We start from the raw sequence: 13,723 nt of genomic DNA, 5'->3' as shown, positions 1-13,723 counted from the left end.
GCATGCTTCCTATGTATTTTATTTGCTCTAAGCTTGGTTCACTGATTCCTACTTGCAATCTGTCCTGAATTGAAAAATGTATGATTAGTTTGTTCCAGGAAAGATGAGTCCAACATATTAAGGCTCAGACCTGAATCCAAACTCCAGACTTCCCCAAGCGCAGATAAGTTTGCATCTGGAGTTTTGGTCCAAGCTTTTGTCTTGCTTCCTACTCATGTTGTTTGAGCGGAGTTCCTAAATGTCCCATCCTAAATCAGTACCTATTTATGTTAAGGCCAAACAAATCACAAGAGACAGTCCTTTCCCCAAAGCTCTCATTATCTAAATTAACAAGTATGTTATTATATTCCCTGTGTGCAGCAAGCAACATTAGGATACAGTTAACTAACTCACCCAAGGTTACACAGCCAGCTTGTTGCAGAGCTGGGTACTAAAGTCAGTTGCTTGACTCTTAAGCTCAGTTCTTTATCTTACTCCTCAAGAGGAAAAGTGCAAGTCCAGATCTGACCACTCCCCTGGGTAGGAAGGCTCCTGGAGTATCTATTTGAAAGGAAGACTTACTTTCCCCCTTTTCCTGTCTAAAATAGAAAAAGGACCAAGACCTTATTCTTGAGCTTCAGGGATCTGTTAATTGGCTCCCTAGTAAAATTACAGAGACTCAGCTGCCTGATAATGATTGTAAATGACAGAGACTATCAGGTTTACCTTGTGATGTCCCTGGGGAGCTTGCAGTTAGTTTAGTCTGAACTCTGCGTCAGCTGTTTGGGTTCCTTTCTTCTCGGCATGTGGTATCTGGACTCAAGCTGCAGTCTTTCAAACCTAATTAGTGTTAGGGGAAAGAGAAGGGGGAGGGGGGGAACCCAAACAACAACACTCTCCTCCTTCCCTCAGCTGACTTTATAAGGTACAGGCAGGACCTGATTTATGGTACAAGTTCATGGCGATTTTTTGCTTGGTTTTTTGTTTCTTTTCATGCATATCAATCCAGCATCTTCAGCTCTAGCTGCAAGAAAACTGAATTTTAGCATGCTGGAGTCTGAACTTCGAGAAGTTCAGCAGAGAATCTCTAAACTCAATGGAGTGTTTGTATATCATTGGGTCTGTTCTGTGCAGTGCTCAGCAGAAACTCAAGTTTTTGCCCTTTTCCTCGCAGAGAGAGCATTTTACCCTCCGATGTGTTTGTTGTTAAAGCTTAACAACACTGTTTTCAGTAATAACTTCATGTTAATGTTTAGCCAAAGTCAAACTGCCACCCCTAAGAAATAAGAACATAGACAATTTAATGTGGGGGTCTTAACTTGTACAATTTTTTTATTTGCAGGGCATTTCACAGTCTCTCATAACGCTGGCATGAAGGTGTCTGTACTACCTGTTTTCTTGCTTGGTAACTGACTTCCATCCCACATCACAGGTCATCAGTTGTTGCAATGTTGAATGGAACAACACAGAACAGCAGATCCGTAGGCAGAATCTTCAAATCACTGGCAGGCCGAGCAATCACAAACCTGAAAAAGCAGTAGCACATGAGATTCAGGCTGCTTTGTGAGGCCTTTGAACTGAGTGTCTGGGACAGCAAGAAAGCTGTAGGGTTTTTTTGCAATGACTGATTGCATGTGCAGAATTCTTTGGAATGATGAGACAATATACAGAGGGTTTAATTTTACCTGGGAATGGGATACATATATTTTAAACAAAGCTAATTAGTCTCTGGAACAGCTGCTGAAAGATGCAGTAAGTTTTTTGATTGCTCAAAATCTTTAAATCAAGACTAAATGTCTCTAGGAGATCTGAAGCTCTAGCAATCACTGAAATCTTGAAATGGAAAGAATCAGCGAGTAGAACAGGTTAGGGGAACCTCTCTGCCTGCAAACTCTCTGAAATCCCTGCCCTCAGCAGCATTACTAACTTCATGCTCCAGCAGCTCTCTAATGCAGAAGGCTCACTTGTAAAAGATAAATCACATCTTAAGTGAACGTAAGGGAATCTCATACAAGCGCCAGTAAGCACCATGTTCAGACCACACACCAGTTTGCCTCAAATGGCCTTAGCTACCTACTAGAATGTCTAATCCAAGACAAAAATAAGGAATTCAGGTTGCCTATAACAGATGCCTAACTTCAAAGTCACAACTACTATCTTTTGACTTATGGTACAATTTGAGATAAAGTATACTTGCCTATTCTTGTATGGATTGGGCTCTTCCATCAGGCGGTAGAGCCCAAAGCAGAGTATGCCAAACAAGTCTAAAGCTCTGCAGTAAATGTCTCCAAAGGAGTTCTCCTGCTATAAAAGAAGCAAAATCACTCTTATCTCAGAGGAACCAAAGTGGACAATTCAGCCCGATACTAAATCACTTATTTAGCCAACTATCATCTCTATTCACTACTTCCAGTATCATAGTATTTGGCAAGAAAGAAAGGAAAGAAAATTACTGGTCCCCCATAAGATTAGAATCTAGTATAAAATAAGGCTATCTGATGTCTTTGCCTCTTCAAAATATGGTTCAAGCTACACAGCAAGATTCAACTGAATGAAACTAAACTTCAGGTAATGGCAATCCAAAAGTACTAGCAGCAAGGATGAAAGCCTAGCCCATGAAGCACCACTCGGTGATGTAGCTCACCATGACACCTGTTAACAACCTCTTGGACAGCGGCAGGAGCGCTAGTTTGCATCTGACTTGGGAGGCATTGTGGATCATGTTGTCAGGACTCCTGCGCAGTCTGCTGCCCTCTTCCAACAGCTGTTCCCCCAATGCTGGGCTTGTCCCACTTGTCACCAAAGTCTGCAGCAGAGCCAAGATGTGATGGTTGTAGTATGTCTGGAAAGGAAGAGACAATGAAAAGTCAAAGACAAAAGAGTATGCCTTGGAAAGGAAAACAAAGTTTTCCAGTGAAAACGTAGAGAAAGTGATCAAGACAGACACTTTGGAGTTTTCTGTATACTTAAAGTAGTCCTTAATTATATTTAAAGTTTTCTGACAATATTTATGGATCACCACCTGCTTAGCCCATTTCAGCTTCAACGAGCAGTCAGAAGATCCCACCTCTGCTCTTATAATAGAATGCACTGAACTGTGTCTGAACGGGATATTTTCAAAGGCACAAATGGGAGTGGGTGTGTGTGTCCATGTGTGCGCATGTAAGAAAAACTGGGCAGCAGCTCTGATGTCACCTGAGTAGGAGCACACTGTGCAGGTGAGGCTGAGGAGTGCAACTGCCCTGCCCAGCCCTATAAGGTCCAGGTGCAGCAGGAAACTCTGTCCTTGTAGTTGCCATATTGTTTTGAAAACCTCTCTCTGTACCCTTTTCTGTCAGTATTTTTCAGAAAAAAAAAGTTACCATGGTTCAAATTCAGATCTGAGGCAAAAAAAGGCCTAGAGTCCGCCTCTTTTTTTTAATTTATTTTAAATCTAAGTGTTTCCTCTGCCTGCAGTGCATCAAATAACTTATTTTCCACCCTTTCTCAAAAGCTCATTTCCTACATAGAGCCACTTTGTGGAATCTGTCACCTGCATTTGCCTGAGTAAAGAAACTAAACAAGCTGCAGAGAAGGAATGGTGTTACTAAATCCACGCTTAAGAACTCAAATCCGCTTAAGAACATCTGACCATATTGTCGGGCAAATGGGTATAATGCTGTTAGAGTAATTCTCAGTCTTTTAAAGCAAGGAGCTATAGTCCAGCGTTATCCAGGAGTGATACAGCTTCGGGGGAATCTGCACTTTACATATTTAACAGAAGCGTGCTGAGCTCTTTAACATATCATTGCTGTACTTTTTGACATCAAAAGGATTGCATTTCCATACTTGGATGAATTAATAGGATTTGCATGTCACCCTCATTCTGTACTTTCTTTGCTGAGTTACACTGCAGGAATTTGAAAGGCAGGGAAACTATAGAGGTGTGTGTACTCAGGAAATAACACACTGCATTTAGAATGGATCTTAAAGCTGACTTTAAAGGAGCAACATTTCTGTAATGTGCCCACAAGATATTACCGTCTTTGCCAGTTGTTGTTTGGTTACAGCTTCAGACAAGCAGATTTCCCGGGAACACCTCTGCACACAAAGGCAACGCTAGAAACCTTCTCCCATCACCAAGCAGTTGCCTAGTCCCACTGACTCCGTGTTGCTACTAAGCTTTTAAAACTGGTCCTGCATAGCTTAGGAGCCCACAGCTGGATCAGGAAGGGAATTCAGGGCTCATTAGAGTACCTGAGCGATAATGATCATGCTCATCGAATTGTTTTCTGCCTATTGAGACCCCAAGAGTCACATTGAAGCAAATGCCAGTTCTGCTTCAGGCTTCCAAGGGGTAACATTTCACTTTACAGACCACATTCTGCCATTCAGGTCCTTCTGCCAGTCTCCTTTCAAGCTCAAAGAAAACAGCACTCCTGCTCTGAGTGTCTTGAGAAATTTCAACAGATATTCACAGTGATAGCAAAAGGAGGTGATATCAGACTACTGAAGGCTCCCTTCCTTCTCCTTCTTCTTCAGTTCACACATCTTTTCCCTGACACTGCAATTGCTAAGAAATACCATATTTCTCTGTCTTCACTGTATTTGTGGACTGACTGAATCCAACCTAAGGTGCCCCTCTACTTTAAAGCACAGTTGAGTGCTGATCATTCCTGGACAGACTTGGAATCTTACGCTTGAGTGAAATTTTATCCTTTAAGACAGGTCATGCTATGTCTTGAGTTACTTTTACACTTGACACTAGCAGTCATTAATTACCATCTGGCTGATTGACATATCAGTGAGTAACAGCAATATAATACTTTCCCTAACACTGAAGCCTTCTCAGAAAAGCGTAACTGGACTTGACACACTTATTTTGGACTGCTTATCCCTTGGAGAGATTTGTTTTGTATTTATTCAGTTTCTGTAAAACTGCCACCCAAGCACTATCCTCTTGGACATGAGCTCAGAGCAAGGCATGTGGAACTTGACTGCAGCATGGGAAATTGGGGTGAAGAGAAGAAAGGGGCTTTCTTCTCTTCACCCAGAAAAAAGAGAAGGCAGTTTTGGAAATGCCAGCTTATGAGCTGAACTGCTGTTTCGCTGCCAAAATCCTGGCTTGACTCCACCAAAGTGTGACCCACATGTGCGTCACAACTGACAGTATCACTTGGTTTTGACAGCAACTTAAAATGATTATGTCACCAGGGTGGGATCACCACATTCCCTCCGTTCTTGCAGTTTTGGTGCAATGTATCCAACCCTCGTGATGCAAATGTTTTTAAAAGAATACATTGCCAAGAATTTACAGAGAATCAAAATATGCACTATTTCTAAAATCTGACGTGGTCTTGTGGCTCAGCAGTGGCCCATACGTGTGGAATATGTTTTATACTTTTTCAGAAAACAGCCATTGGGAGATTCCCATTGAGTTCAATAGATTTTACTTCCAAACTTCCAGTGAATTTCTGCCTAGATGCTAGATGGACAGATGAGAAGAGTTAAATGTTCCATTTATCCCCATGCCTGCTATGGTGAAGTGGTGGTAGTGCAAGCTCCCTGTTCCCTAGCTCACCAATGCACCTCCAGCCAGGCTTGTAAAACTCCTTTCTACATGAACAGGTAAGAATTCAGAGTCCCCATAATCTTCTCAGCCTTTGACATCAATGCTGGAGCTTCCACCAAGGAGCCAGCTGGTGTCAAATGCAATTTCGGCCTCAGTGACTGCAGTTCTTAGAGGGACTGATTGTAACATCATGGTGTCAAAAAGTAAATAAATCAGGCTGGCTTTAAAATACCTCTTGTAGCCTGTCAATATTTTCGAGCTGGGAATGGGAAGAATCTATGAAAACACTCCAAAAGTTTCTTCAAATAATTCTATGTGTATATCAACAGCAGGGACAGTTGCTGCTAATAGCACATACTGAGAGACAGGTCTTTTGGAGCTGATAGCTGCCTTTTAGTGTATGGAACCCACTACCCCAAGGAGTCACAGAGGCCCACTGATTAGCAAATTGCTTAAATAGGAATAGACATGTATAATTCTCAGGGCACCGTGTAACTAATCACATCACCAATCTCTGCAACGTTTCTTGTGCCTTTCTCTGACACACATGGCCTTGACCATTGTTAAGGCTAGATTAAGTGGGTTTACCCTGGCTGGTAATCACTTTGTTACCCACTGATGCCCCTAAATATGACAGGACATAATACATCTACTTACCATAGACAAAAGAGAATTCAAGAAGCTATCTGAGAAGATAGCTCCTGCAGGGGCACCAGTGGTGAAAAGCTGATCTTGCTCTGGAATCTCAGAATTGCTGCTGGGAGCCTGATTAATGAACTGAACATTTGGTGAAGACTCTATTGGAAAAGCAAGGAAGAAAGAGGAAACATCTTAGCAACAGAGAGTAGCCATCTAGAATCAGAAACTAACTTAATAAATCCAGTTTGCCATTCTGTGTCCAGCACTAGCCACAGCATGCAGCATTAGTAAAGAAAAGAGGAACAAAATATTCAGTGCTGCTAGCTGACTGTGCAATGGCAGACGAAAGACACAGAATCCTAAAACTAAGTATAAAGATATCAGATCAAAATTAATTTACCTGCTTTGAAAAAGAAAGGAATAATCTAATTTATTCCCCTTGTTTTCCTGACTTAACAGAAATACAATTACTATTTCTATTGGCTTAAACTGGGGTTACAGAGTCCCTTTCACAGCTGTCCTACTGTTACAGGGACCTTCACTAGCTTCTCAACCTTATTATCGCTAGCTGAGATAGTCTTGCAGAATTCTCCCTACTCTGAAAGTGATTCCTCCTTAACTTTCTTTTCTATTTTCAGGGAACTGTTTAAGTACACCCAGGCAGAAGGCCCCTGCTGTGCTACTGAACACGCGAGGTATGTCCTGGCACTCTAGCACTACCAGTAAGAATGCTGATGAATGACAGCAGCACAGCAGGAGACTGAGAGGAATTGAGATCAAGAACCCATATCTTCCCATTAAAAAATAGAGAGCGAGCACAACTAACTCTATGTGAGTAATGACTGATTTCTATTATGTCCCCTTAGGTCAGGAAGCATTTGAGTGCATCATTTTTAAAGATGACTAAAACTAGCCAGATTCACAATACTATTAATGTCTCCTGTTGTCTTGCAGTGTTGGTGTCATCCTTCAGCCATTTATTCTCAACACAGATATTTCACCCACCCTGGATTTTAGAGTTGTCCCTGCATCTGGCATTAATCAGTATGACTCCACTGACTAGCTTACACAGTCTGGGTATGAAAAGCATGGTCTCGCAGCCACAATAAGGGATCCACTTTATTTCTCCAGACCATTCTCTTTCTCCTTTACATATTTGCAAGATTCTTATTTATTTACAGATCACTTTGCTATTTCTCTCCCAGATCTCTGTCTCCTTACAGCAACGGTTTCTAGAATCCATTGTTTCTGAGGAATAACCATTTATACCATGCCTCTGAGCCCACTGACCAACTCACACGTCCAGAAGATGCTTGCCACATGGAACTGTGCTCAGCTTGGTGGATCTGGGCCCGCAGAAACCCCATGCAAAGCTCGCCATTCAATGGGCCTTGCATCAGCCTGATGCAAAGTGGCCAGTTTAGCATTTCTTATTTTTCTGTGCTTCTCACCATTGGGCAAGGAGAAGCAGCAGCAGCATGTCAGAGCATGATGACAACACACAACTCTCCTGCTCCTCGAGGCAAAATTCATATCCAGCCCCCTTCAGAAGAGTGCAGGCCCTCAGCTAATTCTGTCAACTCTGTCCCTGACTACATGTCCTTAGCTCAGTAGGTGCTGGAGGACAGCACACCTCTGGGACTCGGGGCTCTGGCATGCCATCCTGGTCACGAAGAAACTGTGGCAGAAGCAAGTCAAGCTTGGCAGTTCTGGCTCTACTGAGGTACCACATTGCTTCCTGCGCCCGTCAAGATTAATTGCAAAACTCCTATTGATTTCAGTAGTGACAGGATTTCAGCTGAAGGTACAAAGGGTCTTAGCTTCTCTTATGGCAGGTTTTGAGCAGCAACAGTACTAGCAATATGGTGGCTTTGGTGTCAGACACACCAGGTGACACAGATGACCCTTGGTCCACACTCAGTGTGCTGTGAAATAAGAAATTGCCTGGAATGAGCAAAGCCCTTACAACTTAAGGCACATGAGCATTACCCCTCTCAGCTTGTTTCTAGAGATAGGCACAAAAGTGAGCATTTATCTAGATCAAGGTCTAGCAGAGGGACTTACAGGAAGTTTATTCAATCACAAGAAAGCTCCAGCTGTTTTTGTTTAGCTGTTTTGTGCTTCCAGGTTTTAAATTCTTGGGTTTATTTTGCATCCTAGCCCATCCCTGTAACTCTGAACATATTTCTATGCTGTTCAAGACTACAGCAGGGGCAGGCATCCATGTGCTAAGGGACTGGGCTCGATTCATTATTTTGTCAAAGATCTGACATGACTAAAATCCAAGTCATGTCAACGGATTGCAGATGTTTTCCCCTCCACTGACACACTACATCCTGGAGGGAAATCACAGGGGTGCAGTGCCTGTCTGAAGACGTTCGTTTGTACAATATCTTCTCAGAGGAACTGGGCCTCAGTAGCCAGCTCAAAACATTTGAGACTTTTGGACACAGCAGAAATAAAAGCCTGAACCACAGCACAAGATATCCAAATATCACTCTGGGAAATTCAAGAGTTCTGAAATTACTCAGGAGGCAGCATCATTATCTTATTATTTTGTGCCTTTTTTTTTCTTTTTTTTGCAGTAGCTCCTCAGTGTTTCAGTCTAAGGAGCACACAGGACTGAATAGCCCATTGAGGTGCTTAACTGCTTCTGTGACACAGCTCATCAAGTGCAAGTTTTGACTAAGCAGTACAGCAGAGCTTCATATAAATAAAATATTGCTAGTGCCTGCTACAGGCCAAGGCTGCTCACTAGCCCTGTTCCAGCTGCAAACCTGGTGAGGACTGGAAAGCAAGGACTTCACATGTGCTGAATCCACACAGCATTTACAAGCATTGCATCAAAAAGAAAGAAAAAAAAAAAAAGCCTGAGTGAGTCAGGGGCCAGTCATTATGCCTAGCAACACACTGTGCTAATTTGATGGGTACGTTCTTATATCAGCACTTTAAATGGAGCTAAACATCCATGTCCCTCGGGACTGGCAGCCCAGCCACACCACTCTGCTGTGACACTGACTGCTATGTTACTAGTAATCAGTTAGTTGGTGCACATGTTCCTAATTAACAGATCCAGTTTGTAACCATCAGAAGATGAAGACAAAGATAGCCAAGAGTAGCATGAAAGAACTCCATGGGTTACTTCAGTTACGAATACAGGCTAGAGAGGCTGAGCCTTGTGGAATAAGGACAAGGTGTTTGGGCTCTGGAGTAAAATGCCTGCACTCTGTCCCTGTCCACCTTCGTGTGTGCACGGACCCATCCAAGTACTGCACCCCAAGCAGTCACTGCACAATGCAGACTGCGGACTGTTTGGAATGGGCTCTGTTCTTTCACAGCCACTTGTACAAATGAGGAAGCCTGAAGCTACCCCCATAATCCAGAAAGGAGGAGGGAACCATCACCAGTGTTTCAGAAAGGGGAGGGTTGGAACAGAGAGAATTAGGCCTTGATTCACCCCATTTTGTTGTGGGATGAAACTGGGCATACAGTCTCTCTCAGTGCTTTTTAAAATCATCAGAGAGGAAAGCATGGCCGAAGGGCAAGTTAGATTTCATCCGGGCAGAATTGCCTTTGGTGGTGCTTCTTTCTCCACTGAAAATAAGGGTAAACCAGGCAAATACGCTTCTGATTTATCTATCTTAGTGAAGTATGTTAGGATAGGTGGGATGAATGCAGGTGATGTGACCAGAACTCAGATCTCCTGAGATCCAGTCCAGTAGAAAAAAACCCAAGGACATTATCTTTCTCCTAAATGGATGCTTCGGAGTTTTGCTACACACTGAGACCTTTGTAACACTTTGTTATATTTATTCTCCTGATAAACCATCCTGACTCCTTCAAAGCCAGTGAATTAACATCTAAGTCAAACCTTTTAATGTTCCTTGGACGTGTAGTGCTTGTCGCTTTCTGCCTGTGAATTCTAAAAAGGGCCTGGGGTAAATAAATAATGCAGCATGCATATTGCTTCTGTGAAATTTGTTCCTAAAGAATAACTTACTCAGCTCTGTAGTGATGGGGATCCTTTTATAACATGGCTGTGATTGATTCCCCAATGCTCTCGCTCTGAAAACAGCATCTGTAGAAACAGTCAATAACAACATGAGGAGAGAAGGAAGTTAGCAGAAGCAGAAAGGAATAAAAAAAAAGAAGAAAAAAAAAAGAAAGAAACCAAGGCGCAATGGTTCAGACTGACAAATGCAGGAAATCTCTTACTTATACCTAAAATGTCATTGTCATGCAAAAATCCCAAAGCGTTTCCTATATTTAGAAAGTTTCTTCTTGCCTTGGTTTGCTTTTCCCAGGCTCACTTTATTCACTCAGAGCTTCAAAGGATTAAAAAAGAAAAGCTCTCCTGGGAGCTGCTTATTGACATCATAACTAAAATATAATTACCCTCTGTGGAGCAACAGTACTGGTTACAGTGTTGTTTGGCGCAAAGCCCCCACTAAGCCAATTTGTACTCAGAGGGCTTTTGGGAGAGGGGGTTGTGTTTCTTCCTTCCCCTTCAAGAAGGCTGTACATAAATAGATGGGACGTGCTGTAGGAATGAAGGTAAAAGCATATACCATAATTTTTTTAAAGCCCGGCAACCAAAAAGACTTAAGAGAAATCCAGAACTTCCTAGAAGCATGTGTCCTTATTTCCTCCCAGTTCTCAGCAGCTAGCTGATTTAGTAGAATCAGTCCCAATCTGAAGTCTTCTTTCTGTGTTTTGATCACAACCAATCTTGTCTCCCTTAGCATTATGTCTAAATTTTTCCTTTGCTACTTAGGACAGCATCTGGGTAACTAGGTATTAATAATACTACTTATTGCACAAGATAGTATCAAAGTCAAAATGATGGAATCTAAACTCCACTAAAGATTTTGCTAGAAATGGAACTTCTTGCAGTTCAGATACTGTATAACGGATCATCTGAGCTTGGAGGAGCACGTGAACATTGGAGATCAGAGACCCTAACGGGGTCCTAGATGGACCGTTGCTCTAATCAACAATCTCTGAGGTAAGGCAATGGACTGCCAAAAACCTCATTAGAGATGTCAGGCATCACAATCCCCCCACAACAGCAGAAAAAGTCCTTCCGAAGTATAGCAAGGCATCTCTGAATGCATGCTAGTGGCAGCAACTGCATGCCTGAAATGAATCACTGCCTTTATTGTACCCTTCCATGTACTGTACTGGTTGATTTGAATGTGTGTCTGATCATTGCCTGGATACCTTTTCCTTATGTCAATATTTTTGCTATGAAACAGTACACAGCGCTCTACCTGAAATTTTACAAACTGGCAGGGTGCTATTACAAAAGATTACTTAATTGTAGATTACTACTGTACATTTGAATTTCAGTATCTTATTAAGTTGTCAGGTTTAATTACCATTATATGTTTAGATTATGCCACAGATTATTTAGTTCGGTACCTAGGTTTGCCAACCTGTTTGCTTTGTGACATGACAGGGTGATAATTACAGCATTACTGGAAAACCTAAATTTTTCCATGGGAAAGACTAGAAGTCCTTGGCATCAGCACTGACCCTAGTAAATGCTCATTCTTGCAAGTGTAAGTAATGTTTACCTCCGTGTGGGTCTGGTTCTCTAAGACCTGTCTAATTCTCTGCCCCATGAGAGAGGTAATGTGCAGAACAGGCCTGGGTTTGTTGGGTGTGAAATGCTCACAGCGAAACCTAAAACCACAGGAAATGCTATTGATTTGGGCTTTGTTACAATCTCCAAACTGAGACTATGCCTGCTGCAATGCTTACCAAAGCACCTGAACTGTTAAGGGAACTCTGGGCCTTCCATCCAAATAACTACTTTCCACTATGGTTAGGATGCACAATGCTATTGCTTTGTCTACAGCATCAAAGCTGGGGATGAGAAAGGATTTGGATGGGTAGGGTAGCTGGATATCCAGCCAAGTCATCTGCTGTCTCCTCAGCAATGGCAACCACCAGAAGAGAAACATCAGCCTCTGTCTTTTCTTTTTAAATCAGATAATAGTTGCATAATCACCTTGCTTTAGAAAGCTCTCCCAACTACTCTTCTACCTTTTCCTACCTGCTTCCTCTCCTGGCTACAAACATTAATTGAGGGTAGGTTTCTTGGATCCAAGTTTTGAATGTAACTTTACCCTTCTCCTTCAAAAAATTAGGTCGTGACCCAGAGGGCTGCCATACTTTTTGGGTCTCCCCTATATGCATTAGCTTCTGCTGCCCGTTTCCTTTTCTGCACAACTTCTCCTAGAAGTTTCTCCTATAAACAGAAAGGATTTTCCTAAACCTGCTGATTTTGGAGCTCTGCAGCTGAAAGCACGTACTGGTACATGTACTACAGTGGTGGAATATGCAGATTTCACCAGTACACTCCAATTAACTACTGCAGAGGTGAACCAATACCAAGGTCTGATCGGCACGGGCACAACCTGGCTACATTACTAGTATTTGTTGTTCTTATTGCTTCCTAGCTAACTTGATGGCCACCGAGTCTGGAAAATTTCTTGATACTCTCTGTACTGTTGGTTCTTTTCTAGCTGTATTTGTCTTCAGTGCTCTTACATAAGGCCAGTGGCCCTACTCTCACTCCTTCTCCCCACAAAGAAAAAAATTAAATTCTGATAAAAGCCATCCTTTCCCACCTTGTATCTCTCTTTTCCCTCAAACTTTCCTCATTTTCTGACCCCCATGCACTATTTCACCTGGAGGCCACCCAGTCCATTGGGACCAGCTAAGGTGAGCTGATTTTGTCAGCGAAAATTTTGTCTTCTCCGAGATTAATTCCTATAAAATAACAAGGACGTGAGGGAGAGTAGAGACTGAAAGAGTGGGAGTGGGGACATGTACATTTTGTTTCCACTCTGGGCACCTTGATCCAAAACTTGGTGGCAATAACCTATGAGTAATTTACTATCCTATAGGAGCACACATCTGTAATGCGTCTGGAGACCTTCAGAGGCAAAGACCTTAAAGAATGTAAGACATAGCCTTAATCCTGCAGTTGAATCTAAAGGAGCTTCTGGTATGAGATTCCTAACCTAAGATTTTGGTCCTATAATTATAACTAACTATGGCAGCAAAGAAGAAAATGGGCTGGCTTTTTTAGCAACTCATCTAATGATGCTATAAGGAGAGCGCGCTTATTTTTACACTAGCAGATTTAATGGCTGACTTGAGGAAGAAGCGAAACTTGTGTCTTAGCCTTATTTTGCAAATATATCTTTATTCATTGATGATGATATCCTGTAACTGAACACTGCTTTTCTGTCTGCAGAAAACACTGTAAATCTGAGGAATAGCCTTAACTGAGTAGCCAAAGATTTATTAGACTGGAATTGTAGTCAGCTTATGGAGCGACAATTCACTAACATCTGAGCTTATAGGTGCCTTATAAATATGCCAAGTGAAATACCTAAAATGGATAAACCAGGGTGGGTTTAGAAACACAGTATTTTGTCAAGTAGAGTAGGACAATGCTGTTGTAGTAAATGGTGATAGAATCTATCCTCTGTACTTTGAATCAATCTTTCAGAAATAACTGATCACAGTAATGGGTAATAA

At 42.1% G+C, this 13,723-nt stretch overlaps 1 protein-coding gene across 1 annotated transcript in view; it reads right to left on the bottom strand.

Moving 5' to 3' along the window:
- Positions 1–1,206: 1,206 nt before the first annotated feature.
- The window catches only part of KCNU1 (potassium calcium-activated channel subfamily U member 1), a 52,743-nt gene continuing 40,226 nt past the window's right edge, over positions 1,207–13,723 (bottom strand). Inside the window, exons 23-27 of the mRNA XM_075523581.1 lie at positions 10,170–10,247; positions 6,188–6,327; positions 2,624–2,821; positions 2,177–2,280; positions 1,207–1,505 (exon numbers count right to left, since the gene is read on the bottom strand). Coding sequence (XP_075379696.1) covers positions 1,406–1,505; positions 2,177–2,280; positions 2,624–2,821; positions 6,188–6,327; positions 10,170–10,247 — 620 coding nt within the window. The 3' untranslated portion in view covers positions 1,207–1,405. The remainder of the gene's footprint in view (positions 1,506–2,176; positions 2,281–2,623; positions 2,822–6,187; positions 6,328–10,169; positions 10,248–13,723) is intronic.

The sequence above is a fragment of the Mycteria americana genome, chromosome 23, assembly GCF_035582795.1.
Source record: "Mycteria americana isolate JAX WOST 10 ecotype Jacksonville Zoo and Gardens chromosome 23, USCA_MyAme_1.0, whole genome shotgun sequence".
Lineage (NCBI taxonomy): Eukaryota > Metazoa > Chordata > Aves > Ciconiiformes > Ciconiidae > Mycteria > Mycteria americana.
The sequence above is the reverse complement of the archived record's forward strand: the minus strand, read 5'-3'. Positions and strand labels throughout refer to the sequence as shown.